This window comes from Aythya ferina (genome assembly GCF_964211825.1).
Source record: "Aythya ferina genome assembly, chromosome: 1".
NCBI classification, from domain to species: domain Eukaryota; kingdom Metazoa; phylum Chordata; class Aves; order Anseriformes; family Anatidae; genus Aythya; species Aythya ferina.
Window position 1 is genome coordinate 93,417,747 of NC_140296.1, and position 27,427 is coordinate 93,445,173.

Below are 27,427 nucleotides of genomic sequence, written 5' to 3' on the forward strand. Positions count from 1 at the left end.
ACTTCTTTCTCCAAGTGATAGAGGAGCCAATCAGGAGAGGTGCTGTGCTGGACCTTGTTCTCACCAGCAAGGAGGGTCTGGTGGTGATTGTGAAGCTTAAAGACAGCCCTGGCTGCACTGACCATGAAATGGTGCAGTTTAGGATCCTGAGGGCAGGGAGGAGGGACTAGTCCAGTCTGCCCTGGACTTTGGGAGAGAAGACTTTAGCCTCTTCAGGGATCTGCTTGGTAGAGTACCATAGGACATGGTCTTGGAGGGAAGAGGGGCCCAACAAAGCTGGTTAATATTTGAGATACTGGGAGAATGATGAACCGACCATCTGTAGGAAACCATATCTGAGACCAGCTACGGAACTTGAAGCTGTGCAGGACCTGATGAGGTACATTAATAGGTCCTGAAGGTACTGGCAGATGTAGTTGCTAAGCCAATATCCATCATATTTGAGAAGTTGTGTCAGTCTGGTGGAGTTCCAACTCGAATGGAAGAGCGGAAAGATAATCCCCCCCCCCCCAAAAAAAAAAAAAAAAAAAAAAAAAAGGAAAAAGGTAGACCTGGGGAACTACTGGCCATTTGGTCTCACTTGCATAGCAAGATCGTGGAGCAGATCCTTCTGGAAAGAGTAAGACGTGGAAATTAAAGAAGAGATTGGTTATAGTGAACATGGTTTCACTAAGGGCAAATCATGGCTGACAAATCTATTGGCCTTCTGCAATGGGGTTACAGCATTGATGGATAGAGGAAGAGCAACTGATGTCATCTACCTGTACCCATGCAAAGTATTTGACACTGTTCCACATGGGATCCTTGTCTATAAATTGGAGAATCATAGATTTGAAAGATGGACCACTCAGTGGGTAAGGAATTGGTTGGATGGTCACACAAAGAGTTGCAGTCAATGGCTCAATGTCCAGGTGGAGATCAGTAATGAGTGGTGTTCCTCAGGGGTCAGTACTGGGACCAGTGCTGTTTAACATCTTTGTTGGTGAAATGGACACTGGGATTGAGTGCACCCTTAGCAGGTTTGCCAATGACACCAAGATATGTGGTGTGGTCAATGTGCTGGAGAGAAGGGATGCTCTCCAGAGGGACCTGGACAGGCTCAAGAGTGGGCCTGTGCTAACTTCATGAGGTTCTACAAGGCCAAGTGCAAGATCCTGTATCTGGGCTGTGGCAATCCCAAGCACAAACACAGGCTGGGTGGAGAATGGATTGAGAGCAGCCCTGAGGAGAAAGATCTGGGGATGATGGTTGATGAGAAGCTGAACACGAGCCAGCAATGTGCACTTGCATCCCAGAAAGCCCACTGTATCCTGGACTGCATCAAAAGAAGCATGCCCGGTGGGTTGAAGGAGGTGATTCTTCTTCTCTAGTCTCCTCTTGTGCGACTCTAGCTAGAGTACTGAATTCAGCTCTGAGGCCCCAGCATATGGATGTATTAGAATGAGTCCAGAGGAAGGCCACTAAGATGATCAAGGGGCTGGAGCACCTCTCCTACAAAGACAGGGAGTTGTTCAGCCTGGAGAAGAGAAGGCCACAGGGAGAAGGCCATAGTGAACTTCCAGTACCTATTGGGGGCCTACAAGAAAGCAGGAGAGAGACTCTGTCAGGGAGTGTAGTGATAGGATGAGGAGTAGTGGTTTAAAATGAAGAAAGGGTAGATTTAGATTAAATATTCGTTAAAAAATATTTACTATGAGAGCAGTGAGGCACTGGACCAGGTTGCCTAGAGAAGCTGAGGATGCCCCATCCCTGGAAATGTTCAAGGCCAGGATGGATGGGGCTTTGGACAACCTGGTCCAAACCTTCCAACCTGGTGGAAAGTGTCCCTGCCTATGGCAGGGGTGGAACTGGATGGTCTTTAAGGTCCCTTCTAACCCAAATTATTTTGTGATTCTATGATAACGTTTTGTTTTACAGTTATACATTTTTATTTTTTTTATAAAGATTTAAGGATTAAAGAAAGATTTAAGGATCTAATAATTTGTTTCCCTCTCCTTTATGTAGGACATTGTCATCCTATTGCCAAAACTAATTTAATACAATTATTTTTTGCAGGTATTCTTAAGGCATGATCTTTATAAATAATTTTTCTAGGGAAGCTGGAAAGGAACAGATTTGTTTGGACTCAAGTTACAACAGCGTAAGAAAAGTACATAGTGCTGTTAATTGAATTGTGTAAGTCTTAAAAAAAAGAAAAAAAGAAAAAAAAAAAAATTCATGTAGGCCAGTCCCACTGAAGGCCACTGATGCTATTTACTATCCTTTTGGATACATTTATCAAAACGTTTCTTTAGACTAACTCTTTTAAAGTGTACAGTTGGAGAAGAGAATGCCACAATTCAAAGATGATACCATTGCATAGTGGACTGAATATATATATATATTCAGCTATGGTGCATATTACTTTGTCTAATGCCAAAAAAAAACAACCAACCAACCAACCAACCAAAAACAAACAAACAACAAACAAAGCATACACACACACACACACAAAAAAAAAAAAAAAAAAAAAAAAAAAAAAAAAAAAACAATAAGAGATTTGCTGCCATGAGGATGTAGGACCTTTTTTCCCTCACTGCCCTTGCGTCAGAAAGTGATACTTTGTTATTTGTATAAATAACATTAAATAAATGATGTAATAAATAATTAACATTTGAATGGCTAGAAAGCACAGACACAAATTGTCACTGGTATTTAAATGCTCAAACCACTGGAATTCAGTAAAGCTAGGTTTTGCAGTTGCTGAGACTTTGAAGCTTGTGACTACCTTGTAGTGACACTGAAAATCTGATGGGGGACTGAAACAGAGATTGCTGAGTTGCAGCCCAGTGTTTCATGTATTCTGTTTTTGTTTTCCAGGTAAGCAAAGAAGCTTTTAAGGCAAAATATTCTTGAATTTTGTCAAGAGTATCTAAAATGTCCATATACTGCCTGTTCAGTGTTTTCATATACATTTCTTCTTTTTCTCAACTAATTAGCATGCTAAACTTGCCACCTCCAAACTCTGAATGTTATCTTGGGATCATTCATAATGTTAAACTACTCTTCGAGAAGTTATTTTTATTTTGGTAGTATCTCTCCTCAGTTTTAGGTTTTATGGAAAAAATGTGAGGTGTTGTCATTTTATTTTAGATATGTTTATTTTTTTCATCTTAAAACCTTTCCTTTTGCAGCAAAACCAAACCTCTGAAACTTTTAACTGTCATCAAGAAAAATAAATGTACTGATGTCCTTGGAAATAGATTGTGTGTATTTTGAAATACTAATATTTTCTGTATGTTTTTTTTGGTATGAATTATATATTAAGCCCATGGAAAAGAAAGCAATAGCCTGCAGCTGTTCAGATAGAGAACATTGCAGAAGTTATAGTTTGTTTGTTTTTGTTAAGAAGCCAAATTAAATGCTGAATATTTGTTTCAGATCTGCCTTTTTTTTTCCTCTCAAGTGATAGGTACAGTGAATGTCTAATTTCGTTTTTGATGTTTTTGTTATTAAGATTTGAGTAATTTGTCACAACCCTAATCTTCCATAGCAGTAGTCATGAAAACCAGTACATTATGCTTTCTTTTTATTTAGTGAGATCTAAACAAAAATTAGTACATCATGATGATCTCAGAAGCAGTATAGGAAAAATGTGAGCAATAACTAAATGCTAATGAGACTTCTTTTCTTCATTATGCCTAGTTGTGTTGTAGTGTTTGAGCTACTTAATGCCTACATAATTACTGGTTTTGTTTTGATGCTTACTAGAGCCAAATCACTTCAGGCACCTTTCAGCAGTTTGATTATTAAAATATTCAGTATTGTATACAACTTGAGTTCTCTTTGCAGAAGTGGGGCTGTCTGCTTACACTTATTGTTACTGGCTGCTTATGGTGACCAGAAGTAATTGTTACGTGGTGGAATCATTTTGTTTTGTTTTACTATTTTTCCCCTCCCCTTTATTTGAACTCTGCATTACTTGAGAGCCATCCCTCAAGCAAGACAGGCAGCTGTGCCCCCTTTGCTCCAAGTTCCTCTGCCAGTGCTGCACATGGTGTGTGGGAAAGGCTGCTCTTGTTCTTCAGATGGGATGTTGCTGTGACTCAGCCCAAGCCAGCACTGTCTGATATGACGGGCAAACTGTCAGAAAAAATACAGTCAAATTGAGCTCTTGTCCCCGTGGGTGAAAAAATCTAGCACAGTTGTGAAGTAGCATTAGTGTAGCAAATCGTTTAAGATGTGCTGCATGTTCTACAGTGGTTTGAAAATGCACAGCAGCCCAGAAAATCCAAATGGCAAGTGGCTGTGCTCTTAGAGGGGTTTCTAGACCAAGCAAAGGTTTGCTTAAGACAGCCTTTTCTAGAACCAGGGTTTTGATCCCTCCAGAGTCATCCATAATGATATTGACTGTCTTGCCTCTGACCCAGGAACTTCTTCCATTGCTGCATTTTCAGGAACGAAGCTTGACGTGTTCTGCTTCTTCAGACTTTTGGAATAAGAACTAGTGGAAAGGGGAAGAATCACAGAGAAGGGGTGGGAAGCAGTAAACTCATGCTTCCTGAATAGAAATTCCCTTAAGCCACAATACTATATGATGTATGATGCAAAGAATTCACCACACTGATATTATATTTTGTCTGATATGCTAGTAGGTGATGATGGTGACGTGGGACCATCAAGACTACAGGTTTTGTTCAATATTTCCTGACTAGGAAATAGAGAAAAACACAGTACTACTGTTTAAAGGTGTCTGGAACAACTCTGTTTGTCAGGCAGTACAGCAGGGGTAGCTCTAGCTATCCTCATGCTTTGCTTATCCCCATGACCTGGTGGGTAGATTTTGTGTTTTCTTATAGGGAAGAAACTGTTGTTCTGAGCAGAACAGTGTTTATGTTGGAAAAGGTGTGCTACCAAAGCTTTGACCTGATTCTTTCTGCATTTTATTTTAATGCTGAAGGATTTAACAATGTTTCTGTGTGACTTCTTGTGGTAAAATCTTGTACTTCATATGCTGATACCTGTCAGCATGTGTTTCAGATGCCTGTGCTTGTATTTACTATATGAGCTCGCTGAAGGTGTCTGAGTGAAGAGCTGTGCAGACCCAACCTAACTCTAGACCTCCATTCTTATCTTTCATTTGGGACAATATTTTTTTCCCAAATGTTCAGTTCCTCCAAGGAGAACATACTTTCCCTTCAAGTGTCTGAATAAGGAGGAATAATGTGCATCAGGACCTTTCCCTCAGCTTTCATCCTCTACTTTGTGTCCTCTGATAGTTGAATAATACTTTTGCTGATCAAAACTTTAAGCTTATTATCCTATTGTAACAACGGGGTAGACCTTTGAGTGGTACATGCTCAACCCTGCTATAAATGTACAGAAAATTTTACTAGAGTCGGTGTCCTGGAGTGATGACAAAGATCAGTTTTAATTTGTAGATGGCAGGGCTCTGCTGAACTTGTGGTAATCATTGCTGGTGAGGGCTTCTGAAGACTTCCTGAGGGCAGGGGAGGATGGAAAGCTTTCAGGGTCTGGTGGGAGACTAAGGCCCACCCTTGTTGTGGACCTTACCCGCATGAAGTGAAGGTCACATACATGAAAAGTCAGAGAAGAGACCATCCCAGAAAAGCATTCCAACTGTTTTCTGAATCCAGATGTTAAACCTTGCAGGCTCTTGCATAGTGTTAGAACATTCATATGAGATGTGATGAAAATGACAGAAAAATTAATAGGCTGTGGGACTCATACTGTAGTTGACTGCTCTGGTCTAAAATACACTCATATCTATCTGTGGGAGATCTTCTACATCATTTGCTTCCCCTGCAAATTTTTATTTTACTTCCATCTTTGTGTGGAAGATGGAAGTAAAATTATATATATATATATATATATATATATATATATATAAATTGATTATTTCTTACACAGATCCAGTGAGAAATATGCTAGCCTTTGCTGTTTTTTAGTTGTAAAACCCTCTTATCCTATTAGGATGTGATGCAGGTGGCTAGCAGTGTACTATAAAAGAAGTATTAGGTCTGCTGCAGTGTTTTCAGACAAGCCCCAGACTGAAAACTGATAGATCTCAGCCAAAGGATCCTTGTAAGAAATGACTCTGTTTATGGAAAATATGGTAATTTTGTAAGTCAGTCAAAATAAAAGCTATACAAATATTGATTAAATATTTTTTTCAGAACTCCATGACAAAGCTAAGTAACTGTATTCCTACTGCTCAAATACATATATATGTATATAATATATATATATATTTATTTTTTTGAGAGAGGGAGAAAAGGTAAATATGAGGCTCTTATTTCTGTATTGTTGCTTTTGATGATCTCACAATGTGTCCTTTATGAGAAAATAAGTGGACTTAAGGTTATGAATGGACTTTTCAAGAGCATGTTTTTTGTCCCTAAACTGACAACTATTTATTTGTCTTTTCCTTAATCTCTCTCTCTCTCTTTTTTTCCTCTCTCTCTTAGATAAAGGAAAATAATCTTACCTACACATCTTATTCTAGTAAGCACTGGAACACCTATCCCACATAGGCTGAATAGGTAGATATTCATTATTGAACACACAATTAAAAGTAAGCATTTAACGACAAGTAGGTTATTCGTTTTTAGCTGGTTAAAGGCTCTCATGACTTGTTTCCATTGCATTTGAGCATTAGCCTGTATGCTCAGGTCTCTACAGTACACTCTGCTAAAACCCACACTTCTCCCCCTTCCAGAGATATATCTCGTTTATGAGTTCTACTTCTTTTTATGGTTTGACCTGAAGACCTTTTCTTTTAATTGTGGAAGATTGCTTTGATTTAATGGAGGCTGCTGTCCTCTGAGAATGATAATGTAATGCTTTGTGATTTTTCCTGTAGTGTTTTTTTTTTTTGGTACGCAAAAACAATTGCATACTTAATTATCCTCATTAGCGGTTCTGATTTTGAAACTGATTCAAATGAATACCCTTTTGGAATAAAAGGTTGAGTGCTAGCATATTGAATCAGAGTAGCAATTTGAAAAAGCATAGTCAATTTTTTGTTCCTTTTGGACATGTAATTTTGTAGTGTTTAGCCCTAAAAAAATACTGGCTGCAATTACACAACACACTACATAGGAAGCAGTTCTTCATTTAGAGATTACATACTGTGGAAAGAATTTTGGCTTTCTGAATGATACCAATTACATAATCATATACATTTAAGCAGCAGAAAAACTAACCAGCTCATCTGTACTTGCTTCAGACTATATCCTTTTCATTTTATTTCCATTGCATCATACTGGAGTAACAATTGTAACAATTTACATGATCAGATGAACAGCAAAAAGTCAAACACCCATGATATGCTTTCATATGCTTTTTTTTTTTTTCTTTTTTTTTTTTTTAAACCATGGTAAGCTAAGTCTTTGTAATAACTACTGAAACTGACTGAGTGAAGTTAGTGAATAACTCAAAGTTTGTTTACAAACATAGCCCATCTTCTGGGACACCCTCTGCCACTATGCTCTGAATATCAAGTCTGGGATAAATATCCAGAAGGAGTGATCAGGATTGATTTTGTCATCTTGCTTCATCAGTCTTTGATAGACACCACAAAGAGAAAGCAAGGAACATTTTAGTCAAATTCAGAGGTTTCAGGTTTCAAAGCACTGGTCTGAGGTGCACTGTCTCTCTCCCTTTGCCTTGTTCTGATCAAGGCTCCTGCAGGTGCTAGGGCTCATTTCAAGCCTAGCAGGGTGGTCTGTTGTGGACTGCTAGCAGGTCACCCATGCACAGCTCTCGTTTTGGACAAATTAGCATTTTCTAATTGAAAAGTTGGTGAACAAGGTTCTTCTTGGTTCTGCTTGTTCACAGTTTAGAAGACCTCAATAAGAAGTATTGGAAAAATTTGTTTTGCTCAAGCAATGGATGCTTAAGCAGTTGTTAGCAGAAGATTATTTTTTTTTTTTTTTTTTTTTTGGGGGGGGGGGGAGGAGGTGGAGGAAAGGAAGCGGGGAAGAAAAGTTTTTTTCCTGCCAATTTTTCTCGTGAACACCTGTGATCTGACCAGTGCGAAGCACAAAAGTTATATTCCTTTCTGTAGGAGATGACAACTACAGACAATAAATATATAAATAAATTCAGGCTTTCTCAGCAGTTTGCAAGAAAGTGGCATTGATCAAAGAAGTCAAACTGGCTGATAGCAGATAGACTTTTCATTTGATTCCATTGTTGACTTGATTTACAACTGTTGTATGTGGTGTTTAATTGGTGCTTTTGTATCCACTTATAATAGTGTAGTAATGTAATAGTCATCTCTGTTAATTATACTTGTAATCTCAAATCTCAAAGTTTGTACATTTGACTTGATTTTGTTTTCCATATTCAGGCCATTTTGTGTTGATCTAATCTTTTTCTCATCTTTTCATCATTCTTTAATCATTCTTTCTCATCTTTATTATTGTTGTCTTCTTTGTTCTTTTAGTTTATTTTAGTAACACATATTTCATAGCCTGGTCAGAGTTTTATCTAGTGCTGTTTTGCTATTCCCTGGTCTGGAAGGTAGCTATCTTGCCTTCACCTGTATCTCATTCCCTGCATGAGCTCTGTTTTACCTCTCTGTCCTCAAATTGTCAGGAATATCCAATCCTTCCATTTTAGAGAGGTATATGAAATTCCTGCCAGGAGTAAAAATCTAAGCCAAAATTGGAAAAAGGTCACTCATTTTACTCTTGCTGTAATAAAAATTATAATATTTAGCAACCTTATACTTTAGTCATTAGATAAAACCCCTAGAGGGAGACATGATCACAGATGGATTGTTGCAATTCCCCATCACTCTGGTCTTTTCACAATAGCTGAAGTAATTTCTCTAGGTTACTTTGCATAGCCTGTTACTTGATAATTGTGCACTCTAAGCAATGCTATTGTTTGTAGATGTCCATTTTTTTTAATTTTTATTTTTTATTTTATATTAGTCTTTCTCTCTCTCTCTCTCTGTCTCTCTCTCTCTCTCAAAAAGTGTCAGCAATGGTGACATAGTAAGGCACCTTGAAAAAAATTCATCCTGAATAAAGATGTAGTCTACCTAGACTTCAGCATGGCCTTTGACATGGTCTCCCATAGTATTCTCCTGAAGAAACTGGCAGCCCATGGCTTGTATAGGTACACTCTTTGCTGGGTTAAAAGCTGGCTGGATGGCCGAGTCCAGAGAGTAGTGATGGACAGACTGAAATCCAGCTGGCAACTGGTCACCAATGGTGACTGGTTAGTATCTTTAATATCTTTATTGACAATTTGGATGGGGGAATTGAGTGCACCCTCAGTAAGTTTGCAGATGACACCAAATTGTGGGGAAGTGTTGATCTGCCGGAGCGTAGGAAGGTCCTGCAGCGGGACCTGGTCAGGATGGGTCAATGGGCAGAGGCCAAGGGGATAAGGTTCAACACGGCTAAGTGCCACATCCTGCACTTTGGCCACAACAACCCCATGCGGTACTACAGGCTTGGGGCAGAGTGGCTCGAAAGCTGTACAAAAGAAAAGGACCTGGGGGTGCTGATTGATGTCCACCTGAATGTGAGCCAGCAGTACACCCAGGTGGCCAAGAAGGCCAACAGCATCCTGGCTTGTATCAGGAGTAGTGTAGCCAGCAGGACCAGGGAGGTGATCATCTCCCCGTGCTCTGCTCTGGTGAGGCTGCACCTTGAGTACTGTGTCCAGCTTTGGACCCCATCACTACAAGAAGGACATTGAGGCCCTGGAGTGTGTCCAGAGAACAGCTACAAAGCTGTTGAAGGACCTGGAGCACAAGTCCTGTGAGGAACGGCTGACGGAACTGGTGTTGATTACTCTGGAGAGGAGGAGGCTCAGGGGAGACCTCATTGCTCTCTACAACTACCTGAAAGAATGCTGTGGGGAGCTGGGTGTTGGCCTCTTCTGACAGGTAACTAGTGATAGGACTAGAAGGAATGGCCTCAAGTTGTGCCAGGGGAGATTTAGATTTGGAAATTAGGAGAGACATTTATTCTCAGAAAGAGTAGTCAGGCATAGGAATGGGTTGCCCAGGCAAGTGGTGGAGTCACCATCCCTGGGGATGTTCAAGGAAAGGTTGGACATGGTGCTTAGGCACATAGTTTAGCGGGTGACATTGGTTATGGTTGGTCCAGATGATCTTAGAGGTCTTTTCTAACCCTTATGATTCTGTGATTTTAATAACATAGCTCACCAACACGGCACCCTGCCACTCATCCAGACTGTCTGTGGCTCTTCTCTGCATGAAATAATTTTCATATTTGTGATTGTATTTGTAATACTTCTTCTACTAGTTTGAAAGGCACACCAATGCACTCTGCAATGTTTCATTTATTATTTGTGTGTGTGTTTATGTGAAAAAGATTATTTAGTACACTGTATTGTTTGGATGTTGAGAGGGTAATTAACCTACATGTATGATATGATCCTATAATTCAGTATCTTCATACATAATTTATTGTTTAGAGGTATCCAGACATTTTATTTCAAATGTTTTGTGCTTTTCTGGTTGCTTTTTCTTACATTAATTTATTTAAACTGTCTTAAAGAATATTTGCCTTTAACAGTGAAGTATCAAATTTTTATTTTCCTCTGATGAGGAGGAGTTTAATATGGTGCTTAAGTTCTGTTCTTTAAATTTCTCAATTTTTTTGTTGTATTTGGGTCCCAAAATTTCCCAGATAAGTTTAAACACTAAAAGTCAAATGCATATTTTACTAATAACAATGGCACTTTTTTTGTTGTTGTTTAAACCAATGACACTAATGACAAGTAGAATATTGTTCTTCAGATGTGTACACTTTTTCCTTAGCTTTAAAGAAAACTAGATGTGAAGGTATTCAGAACTAAGTTAAACTCTGCCTAATAGCCATATGTTTTTGAAAGATTATGCTCTTAATCTCTCTTTAAATGGTGGAGATGAAGGACCAGATCAAGTGCATGATTTGCATCCACCAAAGTGGGGTCTGGAGTGTTCTTAGACTGTGTTTGTCATTCTATGTTAGCTGTGAAGGAGGCTCAGGATGGCTACTCTCCTAACCTAGGCATGATGCCTGAGGTATCTCAGGAAATAGCATATTCCAGAAGGCACACTGGCTCCTGTTCAATTTTACTTTTTATTTATTTCCTTAAATTTTGATTGAAGATTGATGTGTTGTTGAGACTACCTGTGTTCCTGGTCACCTATTAAGTCTGTATCTCATCCTGTTTTGTACCTGCCGTATGTGTGTGACAGTATGCCAGCAGCAGAACTCCCAACTGTCAATTTTTACTGGAGTATGTTGTCCCATGATGGTACTAAATAGTTCCAGGCACCTACTGTTCCATCTGCAGACTACAAGTGTCAGTGCTGGGAAGAAGCTTACTGAAAAAGGGATGTTCTAATTTGCAACAGAGGTGAAGTTTAGACTTTATTCTATACTGTCCATTTTTATGTTTATACTTTTATTATATTTTGGGGGGGTTGCCTCCAAATTTCCCGCATTTACTTTGCTGGTATTTAGCAGTGAGAATTTTTTAAATTCTAAGGTGAGACTTTCTATGACCTACTAGATCTAAAGAAAATAATTAATTGTTTCCCAATCCATCAGTCCCATCACTGTGGAGAAAAGGAAAGGAAATAAGGGAAGTGATTGGCCTGCTCCACTCTGCACTGGTGTGGCCTCACCTCGAGTACCGTGTGCAGTTCTGGGCACCACAGTACAAAAAGGACATTAAACTGTTGGAGAGGGTCCAGAGGAGGGCGACGAAGATGGTGAAGGGCCTAGAGGGGAAGCCGTATGAGGAGTGGCTGAGGTCACTGGGCCTATTCAGCCTGGAGAAGAGGAGGCTGTGGGGGAACCTCATCGCGGTCTACAACTTCCTCACAAGGGGTAGTGGAGAGGCAGGTGACCTTTCTCTGTAATCACCAGTGATAAGACCCACGGGAACGGTGTTAAGCTGAGGCAGGGGAAGTTTAGGCTTGACATCAGGAAGAGGTTCTTCACCAAGAGACACTGGAACAGGCTCCCCAAGGACATAGTCACTGCACCAAGCCTGTCTGAATTTAAAAAGTGATTGGACTGTGCACTTAGTCACATGGTCTAAGCTTTTGGGTAGGCCTGTGTGGTGCCAGGTGTTGGACTTGATGATCCTTATGGGTCCCTTTCAACTTGGGATATTCTATGATTCTATGAAATATTAATGTCCAGGGCTGTGGCAAACTTGATACTGTGCTGTAAGACTGGTAAGACTGTTGCTATAAACCTGCTGTAGTGCAGAAAAGGAGTCATCTGCTTAATTATATAATTTATATTTTCTACTTTTATTTTTATTTTTTTTAAATAATCTCAGTGCTCTCTTTGCTTCAGACTTTCACTTTGATTCATATCTTTTATCTATATTTCATGCTGAATTTGATTAATCAAAAGGATAAGGAGAGATTTTTTCCTTTGTTTTTCAGTTGCTATTCGTTCAGAACCAAACTTTCCCCTTGAATAAGCATTGTGGGAATAGTACTCAGTTTATGAGTAGGACAGGAAAAATAATATAAGTATCAAATAATTGTTAAGATTTGTTTTCCAAATATTTTTAAGACTATGTTGAGTTGTCTGTCACCCAGAGGTACCTCAGTTCTTTCATGTAAAGATAACTGTGGCTTTAAAAGGTCAATATAGCATATAGAAAGAAGGGTGTGGAAGAATTTGAAAAACAAAGAGCTAGCTGTAAAAATCAAAAATATTATCTGAACTTATTAAAACTGGAGAAAGAAAGCTAGAGAAAAAGAATATGATGAAAAGGAAATATGCAACACTAAGCTGCTCTAGTATGTTCTGGTCATCTTTCATCTGTGTTGTAGCTGGTGCTGATCCCTCCAGGATGTGAGGTCCTACACAGACCAAGCCCAAGCCTGACTCAGTGTGGTAGTTTATGCAGCGTCTTCTCTCTGGTGTCTTGGTGACATTTCTTTCAATCCACTAAAAAGGATTATGAAGAAACATTTTCAGCCTATTTTGTCTTGTGCAACATATAATGAAGCCCAGGCAAATGACACCCTTGTAGGCAGAAATACCAGAGGTGTTATTTGCTAGGCTCTTATGTAAGACTTTTGCATCGACAGCATATGTATATGTAGGATCATAATGTCCTGGAGACCTAAGCAAGGAGTGACATTACCAGATAAGAGTAAAGTTAACCTCCGTACAAACTAAAAAAGCTAGTCCAGTCTCTATGTCTGTCCAGTCTGTTTATGTCTACCCAGACTAACTGGCTGCACAATACTCAGTCTTATTTTCTGTTGCTGAGTGTGATCGATTTACAGCCCCACCGACCAGCTTGTCTTGAAATAAGCCAGCTTACTTGACAGGAGACTTCTCAAGTGCTAAAAGAGAATTTGTATCCGGTTGACATGTTCAGCACTTTGCTAAGCAGAACACGGCAGCGCTGTCTCTCCTGAAAAGGAAGAGAAATTTCCTTGGCTATTATACTTTGTCAGTTCTCTTTATCACTTCAAGTAGTTGAGTCTAAGAAATTTTGACTGAACTTGCAAAAAATACATCTTTCCTTCCTATTCTTGTTGTATGAATAAGATTATGGTATCTATTTAGCCTAAGATTCAAGAAATGTCTCTTGTCCTGTGTCTATCGATCTGATAAAATCTTTATGTGCTTCTCTAACCATATGGATAAGGAAAAAGACCTTCACTTTGTTGCCCTGAAAAAAAATGCATACAGGTGTAGATTGTGTTTGTCATTTCGGGGTTGGGGTACCCAATGAGTTCTGAGATGCAGGCTTCCTCCTGTTTCCCTCAAGTATTATTGGTTTCAGTAATAAATAAATAAATAAATAAATAAATAAATAAATATTTTTTCCAGAAGAATCTTTGACTTTCTTTCCCTTGGACTGCTAACTGATACTGATGTCATCTATTCCAAAGTGCTGATACTTTTTTTTGTCCAGGCCAAGTGTAATCAGATGCCACTGCTGCTCATTTGAAGTCCAGCTTAGAGGTTTCATGGGGCCTATTGTTTCAGAACTAGCTTTTGGGGAAGGCCTATGCCTGTTGCTTGGGCACTTGTCATTTTAGCCATTGTTCTGGAGATAAAACATTTTAAAAACCTTGTTTTCAGAGCAGTATTTAGGTAGTATGAGTCTAATATTTTTTTCCTCCTTCTGTTCTTACCTTTGTTTTGGTTCATCACTATTTCTATTCACTGTTTTATAGCTCTAACTTTCATCAGATTTCCCTACCTCTCTCCCTTGTAACTTTTAGTCTGAGTTTGCTGCTGTTTACTGTAAAATACGGTGTTTAATTGGATTGCATTTTACCATTAAGTAACATATAATTCATATAATTACATATCGTCTTTTACTTGCCTCAGTTTCAATTAGGTTTTGATGTATCACTTGTTCTGTTACTTAGCTAATCTCTTTCTTCCTATGGAAAATTGCAGAGAAATATCTTTTTAATAAAAGACCCTGAAATCTCATTTTTGTTGTTGATTGTATCCAAGTAGCTTATGCATTGTTTTCCACTACAAAATGCATCTGGATTGTCAGCATTGTGTATATGTGTGTATATTACAGCACCATAGTTATTTTCCTTGTATCTTTGTGTGTTTGTCTGCCATTAAGATGAATGTGTACCAGATGCTTCTTTAAAACGAAGCACTATTGTGCTGGCTGATGGATGGAAAGTTTGTTAAAAGTAGTGAAAGCTTCTACAGGGGATACAAAGCAGCTGGAAAAATTCATTGTTATGTGCTGCTAGTATGAATCCCTAGTTTGGCTGTGCTGCATTTCGATTAGAAAGTTAGATTCTGTAGAAGTGTCAAACATAGTTCCCGATATTATCTATTTTTATGGCATTTGCAATTTGGTATTCACCTTTCTTTGCCAGCAAGTCTGCCATTTTATATGAATGTTGAGAAGCAGTTTAACATAAAATTTGGCCAGTGTGAACTGTATTTATTACCTCTATGTGAACACCTTCTTGGCCAATGAAAATTAAAATGCCCTATTGATTATTTCCCTTGTATTTGTAGAGAATAGCTTGTAGAGCAGATGAACAATGCCAAATTCTATTTTTTTTAGTTCTCTATTATGTTACCAACAATACCGTTCTCTGCTTCAAAGTACAACTATAATTAGAAACGTATTATGTAAAAGTGGCACCATCTTATTCAGCTGTGCTTCTTCTTGTGTTTAGTCCTATTATGTGTCTTTTTGCTTTTCTGAAACACAAGTTTCTGCTAGAGCTGAGCCAACTTCTTGCAAAAGACTTATTCTGAACTAGCACCTATCTCATCTGTATGCACGGAATTGTTGGCTCCAGTGCTTGAAATGTGTTCTTTCTAAATCTCCAAGTGCCTTTCATCTTGTTATGCGATGTCGTTTTATTTGGCTGTCTTCTGCATGTGAGATATCTTTCCCTATTGCTTTAGGAGAGTCTTTCCTACTTCTCTCTCTCTAGGGACTTCCAGAGCCAATCCCAACATCTTTTAAAGTGGACTCTGCTGACAGTCAACACCAAGATGACATTTAGAAAAGAATCTCTTCCCACCTTATGCCTCCTTCCCTCAAATTGCCTGGAGAGAGAAAGAGAAAATAGTCCATTTTTTGTTCCAAGCTATTACAAAACTAAGTAACAGAGGTAGACAAAGTGCTTCATGGCTTCATCTTGGGATTGCTAGTTATTTCTGGAGGACAGTAGCACCCATCTTGTGTAAATAAAGGTTAGACCTGAAATCAGTCTTGTTGATGCTTACTTGGGCCTGATGAATTATAATCACATTTTCAAAAACATACTTCTTACTTGACCTGCACAGGAAAATCACGTCAGAATCTTCTGTACTCAACACATTTTGAAATATGCATCTTTTTTAGTAAAATTGGTAGATTTTTGTGGTGAGCTGTATATACAAATGTACTATAGGGTGGTATTATTGATAACATCTCTTTTTACTGAAAAATAAAAATCTTGTCTTATGCTGATTTTCTCTCAAGCAGAAGAGCAGTAGAAAAGTATTTCAGATGAAATGTCAGGCCATCTTCAATCTGTCTGAAGCTTTCAAACCATCTGGGTAATAGCTGAATATCCTATGGAGGAAATGTGCAAAAGAAAGAGGGTTAATCCTGTGTTCTGACCAATACTGACATGTTTCAGTGTGACAGAAACTGTTGTTCATGGTTGGGCAGGGGACTACAGTCACACAGATGGCAGAACCACCATTACAATAAATGTGCTTTGTACTTAAGTTTTTAAGTCTTTGTTAGAAAGACCTGGGCAATTATGTAATGTATCTATTAAGTTGTATCTGTATTAAAAATAGGCATGTATTGCTATTTAGGATTTACAGGGATTTTTCATTGTTTGCTTAGTCCTCCTTATTACTTTATAAATCATTCTGCCATGGAAGGACTGTAAAAATAAATCTGTAAGTGCTAACAGAAACAGCCCATGCTTCAGGCAGGAATTTGATATTAGAAATTTCATGGAATCAGATAACTACTAGATTTTTACTGGTGTTACAAAAAATGCTACATCAGCAAATGCAAAAATGATCAGATTTATTTCAGTTCACAGTACAAAGTAGGAGTTTCTCCATTTCATCGTTGTATCCAAACCGTTTATTGGGTTTACTTCAGTGTTATTTTCTCCTAAAATGAGAAAGGTTTTATTACAGTTTGCATTAGGATCCAAATATTTTGTTTAACTTCCCTAACATCATAAAAGTTTACATTTGATGTTGTGACAAATAACAGTCAAGTTGTTTTGTGTAGCTGAAATTTACTAGATTTTCAAAGTCTTTTTTTTTTTTTTTTCCCCTTTCTTTTGTCTTGCAGTTTTCAGTGAAGATCTACACGCCAGTCTATATTTTGTCAATGCATCTCTGCAAGAGGTAGTGTTTGCTAGCACCACAGGGACATTGGTACCCTGTCCAGCAGCAGGGATCCCCCCTGTGACGCTCAGATGGTATCTAGCAACGGGCGAGGAGATCTACGATGTCCCAGGGATCCGCCACGTCCACCCCAATGGCACTCTCCAAATTTTCCCCTTCCCTCCTTCAAGCTTTAATAACTTAATCCATGATAACACTTACTATTGCACAGCTGAAAATCCTTCAGGGAAAATCAGAAGTCAGGATGTTCACATTAAGGCCGGTAAGTACAGTCTTTTATGTGGCTCAAATGGGATCAAGGTGGGAGGAAATTTGGGTGTTTCAGGCAGTGAGTAGCCAGTAGTCTTGCATCAAAGGAGATGGGCCAAAATGGTAACCTTTGAAACTCTCAGAATATTAAGTGAGATAGTGTATTCTTCTGTCTTCAAGATTTGATTTTATTTTGATGGTGAAAAGTTAGTTTTCCAAAGATAATAATCAGTTGAGCTTCTGGACAAGTATACGGAAAAATGAACCAATAATGAAGTAATTAATCAGACCATGTTTACTCATTAAAAAGCTGTGAGAGAGAAGGAATTGGTATTGGTAGGATTTTGTATAATATTTGGAAAAAAAGTGAAATGCTTGCCTAATCACATCCCTTCTTGGTGTGTGCAGACTGGGTCAAACAGTAGAGAATTAAAGAGGGATCAAAATCAGACTTTTTGTTACAATGCATAAACATATGCATACTTTTTGAAGGTTTTGTGTACCCACTTCAGCTAATTAAAATATTCAAAGAAACAAAAAAAAAAAAGCTAGTCTGGAAGCTGACCTTTGCCTAATGCAAATTTTCATAGACTTTTTGTTGGTGGTGGTGGTGGAGCTGTGATAGTCTTTTCTTAGAAAAGAAGTATCTTTTATTTGGAAATATGCCTTCACAGGATTTATGTAGGGAAAACCGCGAACAGTTACCAAGTAGACTTTGACTTCTTGTTTGTAAGTAAGAGATTTTTTTCTGCTTTTCTTAAAAATAAGCTACTATTCAGAGATTAGTAGTTTATAGTCGATTAGAAGGCGAGTTTGGTTCTGTTTTTTTGTTTGTTTGTTTTTGTTTGTTTGTTTTTGTATTTCTGTATTTTGTTTAATGAATTTTTGGACATGATATCTGTCACACTTATATTTAGGAAGAACATAATGTTGGTTGTCCTTTGTGGATTTGTTAATACATCCCAGTTTTGTACTTTTGGGGCATTGTTTCCAATTTTTCTATTTTTTCAGATAAACTAATGAGATGTTATAAAGAATGCTAAAACTCACAACTTTGTTAGGTAAGGCTCCGAACTAATACTCATTTAGTTATGAAAGCATAGGATTTAGATGACAGAATGTGGCTGTGTCCATTGCTCAGCATTGACCCATTTATCCATGGAATTCCAAAAGAAGTCTCCCTGTCCTGCTTTAGAGGAAAAACCTCCCAAATGGAAGCAGGGTATGAAAAAAGACTTTGCAATAGGTACAATAAACTAACAACTGTTTTTAGGCCAAGTCAGAAATGCCTTTTTTTTTTTTAACACCCTTTCCTCTCCTTTTTAGCCTCTTACCTCTTGGTCCATTATTTATATAGATAATCTGAAGCTTGGATAGTAAGTTATACAAGTCTCCTTTCTTCCTATGGACCACTGTTGTGTGCCAGAGCTGTTGTTGTGCCTGACAGGAGACAGTATCTATTGTCTTGGAGACTTTAATAATCTCCAGAGAAAGGAATATACAGTTTTGAGAAAGTCTCCTATGTGTAACAGTAAATGTATTTTATGTTCAGATGGTAAACCCTGTGGAGCTCAAAGATGAAATGATAAACTTCATTTGTTTTTGTATTACTTTCAGTCACATTTCTGTTCAAATGGTAGTAGAGATAAGCATTCTTACTTCCTGATGATTATGGTGTTTTTGCATATGATGCACCCCACTCCTTCCCCTCTCCCCAAACCAAATGAAACAGAAAATCAAAAAAAAAACACTCTAAAGAGATAAACCTATAGCTAAAAAAAGACAGACTTAGCTCTCTTCCAGACCAGTCTGACAACGGAATAAAGGTGTTTACGTCCCTTTCACCTTCAAGCTTTTCTGTGCAATAATGGCAGGGAACTATTTATTTATTTATTTATTTTAGAAAAGACTGAAGTTTTCGTATATATTCATGTCTCTGGGAATTGGGATTTTCAAAACAATCAGCAAAACATCCATGGGAACTGGCAAACTATTATCTGGAAATAACTGAGGAGCCTCTGAAATCCCAGTAATGTAAATTTCTCAAACAAAGAAGTGAATAATAAACCTCTTTCCAGTTTTTGTGCCCTACAGGTGGTTTCTGTGTTTGCTTATGGAAATATCAACTGGTCAGTCAGCTGAAAATCTCCAAATAATACGGGAGATTTTCAAAATGGCCAGAAGTTTTGGGAAACAAACAAACAAACAAAAAATAAAACAAAACAAAACACATCTTTAGCAGTGTGTTAGGATATTGCTGTTAAAAATAATAATAATAAAAAAATAAAAATAAATAAAAAAACAACACTTGCCTGTAAATGATGGAGTGTGAGCATTAGTCAAAAGTCAGCCTCATATATATGACCTATGTTCTCTGGAACACTCCCTCCAGTGTAGAAAAAGATTGGGGGGACTGCTTCATTACAGGGCAACCACCGTTGTAAATTCATTGCATTAAAGGTACTTATAATATTATCAGTTCAGCAACTGTGTCTTTATCAAAGGTGTGTTTATAATAGGGTTAATAAAAATATCTTTTTGATTAAAAAGAAATTGTTGACTTTTTTTTGAGTAGTCTATCTTATCACAGAAGATGGATTTATCTTGATTTTTAAAAAAAAAAAAAAAAACACAAACAAACAAACAATATTTAATTTATCATTAAATTTATTCACTTTTGGCTACAGTTCCTAACTGCTATATTGCTACAGTCTTGTTTAGGGTTGAGGTGGGGATGGAGAATTCTGGTCTTCCTTCTCACAGTGGTGGCACTAAACCTAAAAACTTGCTACTGTTTGCATTTGTGAAAAATACAGTTACACTTCAGTACACTGTTTGTTTGTTTTCTTTAAAGACACTGAGTAGAAGTGACCTTTAAAAATTCCTATGCTCCTGGTGTATTGAAATACATGCACAAAAGCACTTACTGGCTCTTAAGTCTAGATTGTAATTGGTAGAGCTCAGTGTATGTTTGCAGGCAGGGTATATGGGCAAGAAGGGCCACTGGTCAGCATTGCTGACTTAGTTACATTGCTGCACTGGGATTGTTCTTGGCAATAATTTTTACCTTCAGACACATACATGCCTCAGACACATCGTTTTACAATGCATTCACCCCTATTTTCATTGAAACTCTCACTTCACCACTACCTCAAGATACATAATTACATGTATGTTGGCTGCAGTGATTTATTTTCTTGCACCTTCACCTTATGATACTGTGGAGGTGCTACAGTACTGCTTGTCCTTCTTGTCTTACCCACTCACTACTACTTGCAGTATATAACATGTTTCTTCTCTGCTCTATCTTCTCCTCTGTTAACTATTACTTGGAGGCTTTTTACCCCTCCGTCTTCATTGCATTGTTTCAGTGTCAGTTTTCCTTCTTTCCATTCTTTTACTCAGTGAAACTTCATCTCATCCCAGCAATACTAGTTTGGTGTTAAGAATTTGTCATGTTCTTTTTTTTCTCTTTGGCTAATTATTTAATTCTTCCATTTTCCAGTCAAATCACATCCTGGATCTCAGTGCTCTCAACTTTGCTATTTGAAACAACTCCCTAACACAGTTTCTGTTTTCTTATCACTGGCTTATTTCTTTCACTGCTGGTCAACTGAATGCATTTCTTACCTTACCTGCTATCATTTCTCCGTGTCTCAGAAACACTTTGCTTTTTCTCTGGCTGTCATTTTGTGGTAGTTTTACTCAAGGGGGAAGCTGAGCTCCACCACAACCACACTCTCACTCCCCTTCCTTGAAGGGAAAGGGGGAGAAAATATGATGCAAAGAGCTCAACATTTGAGATAAGGACAGGGAGATCACTCAACAATTATTGTGACAGGCAAAACAGACTCAGCATAGGGAGATACAGTAAGATTTATTGCCTATTACTAACGACCAACAGAAGTGAGAAACAAAGGGAAGAAACCAAAAACACCTTCCCCCCATCCACTCTCTTCCACCTCCTCCCTCTGAGTGACACAGGAGAATAGGGGCTGCAATCAGTTTTACAGCACTTTATCTCCACTGCTCCTTCTCAGCCACTCTTTTCCCCTGCTCCAATGATGGGGTCCCTCCCACGGGATGCTGTCCTTCCCCAACTGAGCCTGTGGGGACTGCCCACGGGCAGCAGCTCTTCAAGCACTGTTTCCACACGGCTCCATCCCACGGGGTCCATCCATCCCCCAGAAGCAAACTACACCAGCACGGGTCCCCCATAGGAAGCAGCTCCCCCCAGGCCCCCTGCTCCTGCGTGGGCTCCTCTCCATGGGCTGCAGCTCCAGCCCAGGGCCTGCTCCTGCGGGGGCTCTCCATGGGCCGCAGCCTCCTCCAGGCCACATCCACCTGCTCCACGGGGGGCTCCTCCACAGGCTGCAGCGTGGAGATCTGTTCATGTGGGACCCATGGGCTGCAGGGGGACAGCCTGCTCCACCAGGGGCCTCTCCGCAGGCTGCAGGGGAAATGCTGCTCTAGCATCTGAAGTGCTTGCTGTCACTGACCTTGGGGTCTGCAGGGCTGCTTCTCACTCTCCCAGCTACTGTTGTGCCAAATTTTTTTTTTTTTTTAATCTCCCCCTTCCAATCCCCCCCCCGCACACGCACACTTAAATATGCTCTCACAGAGGCGCAAACAACAATGCTTATTTGCTTGGCTCTGGCCAGTGGCAGGCCCATTACCTGACATGGGGCAGCTTCTGGGTTGTTCTCACAGAAAGCACCCCTGCCGCCCCCTGCTACCAAAACCTTGTCACATAAACCCACTACATGCTTGCATCGATTTTCTCTTTCAGTTTTTCAAAATCCTCGATGACACTGTCCTTCTCTTCTACACATTGGATGCCTTATTCACCCACAGTAGTTGTATGTAATTTATACCTTTTGATAGAGCAGAAAAAAATTTGTGATGGAAAAGGTGGCATGAGAAACAAGACAAGCAGCTGAAGACTTAACTGCCTATATAAATATGCAGTTCTTGCAAAATTCTTTCTCTTTGCTCCCAGGATGACATAGGGAAGGAACACAAAAACATGGTGAAGTGCAAATTTGGAGTAAATGCAAAGATCTGGCCTCTTTTTTTTTTTTTTTAATTATTTTGCAGTCAGCCTCGCAATATAATTTAATCAGATTAAAAAAAAAAAAAAAGTCACACCTGAATAACATTCCTGGGGGAACTTTGTGATTCTAACCTAAGAATTAGGAGGTATGTGTGATTATGATTTCTTTAACGAAACATGTACTTCTGTTTTCAGTTTTACGGGAACCCTATACAGTCCGTGTGGAGGACCAGAAAGCCATGAGAGGCAATGTAGCAGTGTTCAAGTGCATTATCCCCTCCTCTGTGGAGGCATACATCACTGTTGTCTCATGGGAGAAAGACACAGTCTCGCTTGTCTCAGGTAGGCTTTTATGGCTTTCTTTGCCACTTGGCAATGGCAGCTGTGGTTGCTGGTTTTTGTTGTTGTTGTTGTTTTTTTGTTTGTTTGTTTTTCCAAAAATGCCTAATGTTTGCTTTGAATCAATTATAGCTGAATGGTGTGTCATCTTTGCAGTAACATATTTCACATTAGCGCTGCTGCATCCTTATGACTGTGTGTGACATGAAGGTTTTAGACAGCCCTACTTGTTCTAGCATGCTTGAGGGGGAAATAACATGTTTTTTGTTTTATGCCAGACATAAAATTAGCTTCCTGGTACTGTAGCAATAGGTTTATGTTTTAACTTTGATAAGGAACCCCCACTACATGCCAAATAAATTTGAGTGTCATAAAATGTGTTTAGGTGTAATTGTTTTTCAGTAGTAATGTTGATTAAAGAAATTCTGAGTTTAAGTTTATGTTTAAATATGGTATGTAATTGGTAGTCATACTTTCATAATATTTTTATCTAAAGTATTTTCATAGGTAACACTGGAGTCTTAGGCACATTGCAAACTGGGCTGTAAGCCAAACACATTGAAGTGAAAAAATCTATTCTAAAAGTTATATGTATTAATCTATTTACTGCCAATTTGTGGTATTGCTTAGGAAGTACAGGGACTTCAAGCAGGGAATATCCAGCATTTTAAAGCATAAACATTTTAAGAAATTCTTTAGAGACTATATATATACATTAAACATATTTTTAGTATGGTACGTATCTAAATTATATATTACACACAGTGCTTCTGTAGGTATACATACAAATGATTTACATGTACAGGAATTTGAAATATATTGTTCCAGGGTAGTGCACAACAGGAAAAATAGTTTAAGTTAAATGTTGCTACAGAGGATGTTTAAGAGTATGTTTGTGTTTATGATCCTACAATGTGGGGAAATGTTTTTTCACTTCTCAGCAAATTAATAATCTTTCATTTCTGACAAATGTGACATTGATGGAAATATTTATGTTTTTATATGACTCATGTTGTAGATTTTATTTCTCTTGGTAGTTTATTGATTTCTTACATAAGCATTTTTTGGTTGTTTTTTAATATTCTAAATAGCTCTCTAAAGATTTGATAGCTATTTAAGTGCAAGATAATTCATGATCAGTTATCCTATATTACTGCCATGTTGTTTAAGCTTGGTAAATCTACATTGTTACGTTCCTGGATTTTGGTCTGGCATATTATTTTTGTCACTGGGCAGCAGACACAAACGTGTCTCCACAAACAGGTTTTTAAAATCTGAACTGTAGAACTTACCAGTGGAACAACTCAACCAATATAGTAAGGTTGTAGTGAACGTAATAATGAGCTTTCTATTATTCTGCTTATAAAAATACAGAACTATGGTTAAGGTTATCTAATCCAACAGTGGGTGGATGCGTCTCCTTGGCTTCATCTTAAAATAGGCTAATAGATGGTTCATATACATCTGTCCATAAGAGAATTGGTTGACAGAAAGAATATGTATACCTACATAGTTAACTACTTTAAGATTTTTAAAAATTCATTCATTTTATATTACAAGAAAACATTAATATTTTTTCTTCAGGAATAAGGACATACAGGTCTCTGTAACCCCTTCTTTAGGGAAGAAAGTGTGACATTTCTGCAGACCATCATGACTGCTTTGTTAAGATAGTTTCATCCTAGTTAGTCTATCTTGATTTTATCCTTCAGACTTCTGGGGGATAAAAGTGCATAACAACGTTTAACCACAGAGACTGCCATGGTTCTTGTTGACTAGGGTACAATCACTAAGAAACTATTACAGTTTTCAATACTTAAAAACAGTTTCTAATTATCTCACTATCCCCTACTTTGACAGTTAGAAACCTAAAATATCTGTTTAACATATTGGATCATATCACATAAAAGATTTAGTTTCAGAGATGAAATCACAGGTTAGATTACAGGTTGATGCTATCTGTTGTGCAAGGGCAAAAGTGAGACAGGAAAACGTTGCTCCAGTTTAACCAAAATGATTGTAAGATTTGTTTGTTTACCACTTACAGTCTTTAAATGCAACTTAATAGTGACAGCATTTAAAAACCAGAGCCCATGTGTTTTATATATAAAATATATATATATATATATATATATTAAAATTGCATTGAGTTTTGCTCGTAATCAATTTTGCAATAATCTGGCCATGAACTCAAATGGTGGATATTGATCAAGCATGTCTTCTTGGAATGTCAGTGCTGATGAATAAGATGCAAGATGTAACACAGCTATTGAGCTATTTTCCACTAATGATCAGTATTCTGAGGAAATTTATATGCCTACTTATACAATCATTATCAGCATGTTTTTTGTTTGTTTGTTTTTGATTGTTTGTTTTTTGTTTCCCAAGACAACAACAACAAAAAAAAAGTGGTGAGGCTTCTTATGTGAGTGGTTTAACAGACAAACTTTTCTTCTGGAAGGTCTTAGTCCCAGTGCAATTCTTCCCAGTATAATTTAGAATAAAATTATATTTTGTTTTTATAGAATTATATATAATGATAAAATTATATTTTATTATTATATCATATTTGTATAAAATATTTCATATACCTGAATATCTGTAGCACCATTCTGACTGCTAGGGTAGAAAAATTTGTGGGAAAGATACTTTTGAACCAGAATTTTTTCTTTCAGCTGTTATTTACTGTTTTAGATATCATTCCTCCTTCTATGCAAATTGAGTATTTTAAAGGAAAAAAATGAAAGTGATCTTTACTGTTAAAAAGATCTAACTTTTGCAAAGAACATTTTTAGATGAATATTCTTTGATTAAGACTTTTTTTTTCTTTCTTCCCGTCCTGTTGCAGAACTGGACATATGGGTATATCTGCTTTTGTTCTGTAATTCTTAGTTATCAGAAGAGAGCACAGTGAAGTTCACAGTAGTCAAAATATGTAATAAATATCTGGGTAAAAGCATCTTCTGTTTCCTGGTAGTCATGCCTCCAGGTTACTGTAAAGTAATTGGGCGTTGAAACTTACTAAGACGTATTGCTACAGCATTTCCAAGGAGTGATTGGATAGGTCAGGCTCCTTGTTCAATAAAAGGTGCCTACTTCTGAAGCTAGTAATAGTGAATTCCATGAATTTTCCGTGCAAAAGAACAGCTGTGGACTAAAAAGTTTTGCATCTGCCAGAGAAATGGCCAGATAGTTGAGGTTTTGATCCTACCTTTTGTCTTTCAATATGACAGTAAATCTGAGGCTAAAAAGCTTTTTCAGATGAATCTATTCTGGGAAAAAAAAAAAGCTAAACCTCAACTCCCAACAATACACAGAAATATTTTCATACAAGAAAGATCCATTTTGAATAATATTTGTTAGATGAAATATTTAGCCATCTCTGCTAAACACAGCTGTATTGCATGCTCTCACGATAGACACAGCAACAGGCCTTTGCAGTTATAAGTCCACTACAAATGCATGAAATATATCTAATTTTCCCATCTGTGTCTCCTAGAAAAAGGAATCAAACATTCCAGTGGTGTGTGTAGTGCCTAGCAATCTCTAAAATGCTGGCAAAATAGAAGGACCAACAGCAATTTTGAGAAGTCTTTGTGAACATGCAAAGTGCATGTTGTCACTGTACAAAGCTCTGCAGCCGTATCTTCAGGATCTTTTTTCAGGAAGATGCTTCTTGTCTGAAGAGTTGTAAATTGTCAGTTGACTTGAAACTGAGTCTGAAATTCACATGAATTATAAATAGTGTAATAATGTGCAGTTTTCTGCCTTGTATTTGCATCAGTCACCAGCTCTTATGCATTTTCATTAGATGACACTAAACATAAAAGCTTAAATAATCCTCTAATGTTGTATGACTGATAACTGCATACAGCTTGCTTAAAGGTCATGTTTCCTTTCCTTCTCATTGCTCTCCTTCACAAACCATTCCCACAGAAAGAGACTTTTGGAACCTGTTTTGTGTTGACCTTGTAACCATTGAAAACAGCATAGGCCCTGCAGGACCAAAGAATGCAATGAAGTACGTTTTTGCAGGCTACAGCTGTAAAAAAGAGGAATGATAGCATAGAAATGTGTCATGGGTGCAGACTGTGCTCCTGCTGCTGTTGAGCAACTGCGAGGCAGGTGGGAGACTATGGCTTGTCTTGTCTTTGTTCTTCACACACAAAATAGTGAAGCTGGACTAGAGAGGAAGGCAAAGACATAATAACTGCTGATTCTGCTCTGTCTGGGTGAAAACAAAGAGCAGAGTCCGTTCATGTGTTAATTAGCCCCGGAGAGAGCAAAGGATGGGTGTGGTTGTAGGGGAAAGTAGGCAGAAAGGAATTATTAAAAATAAAGGTCAGTAGAAAGGATCAACAAAGAGACAGAAAAGAGAAGAATGAAGAACAGATGGAAACCAAGAGAAAGGCTGAAGATTAAATTTTGGTCAGTGACTACATACTGTATTTTCTTTATGAATGCTATCCTGGTGCTGATAACTATGAGGCATTTTCCAAGTATCTGAATACCTTAGTGCCATGAGCAGGATCGTGAATAGGTTCATGCCCTAACCTTTCTGAATTCCTATTTTCCTGTCTAATGACATACCTTGCTAGAATCTGTCCGATATACATAGAATGCAACTGCTTTAAAAAGGCAGAAGAGAGACAGATAATAACAACTGTGCACCATGACATATTTAAATTTGTCCAGAAAGAATAGCAGCTCGAATGAAAGGTGTGTAAGCATGAATGGAACACAGCTCCCCGAAGGACTTTGACTGACATGCAGACGACAGCCGATGAGCCTTTCAGACAGCACACTTTACTTCGGCCAGAAATTAGACACAGTGGACCACAGTTTGAGAAGTGTCACTGATGTACAATGACCTACATTTGATGTAATGAATTGCATTATTTATTTACATGCC

General features: G+C 38.1%; 1 protein-coding gene across 1 annotated transcript in view; it reads left to right on the top strand.

Annotated features, from left to right (window-relative positions):
* The window catches only part of DSCAM (DS cell adhesion molecule), a 477,876-nt gene that overhangs the window by 56,913 nt on the left and 393,536 nt on the right, over window positions 1–27,427 (top strand). The window contains exons 2-3 of the mRNA XM_084536387.1: window positions 16,819–17,136; window positions 22,372–22,518. Coding sequence (XP_084392513.1) covers window positions 16,819–17,136; window positions 22,372–22,518 — 465 coding nt within the window. The remainder of the gene's footprint in view (window positions 1–16,818; window positions 17,137–22,371; window positions 22,519–27,427) is intronic.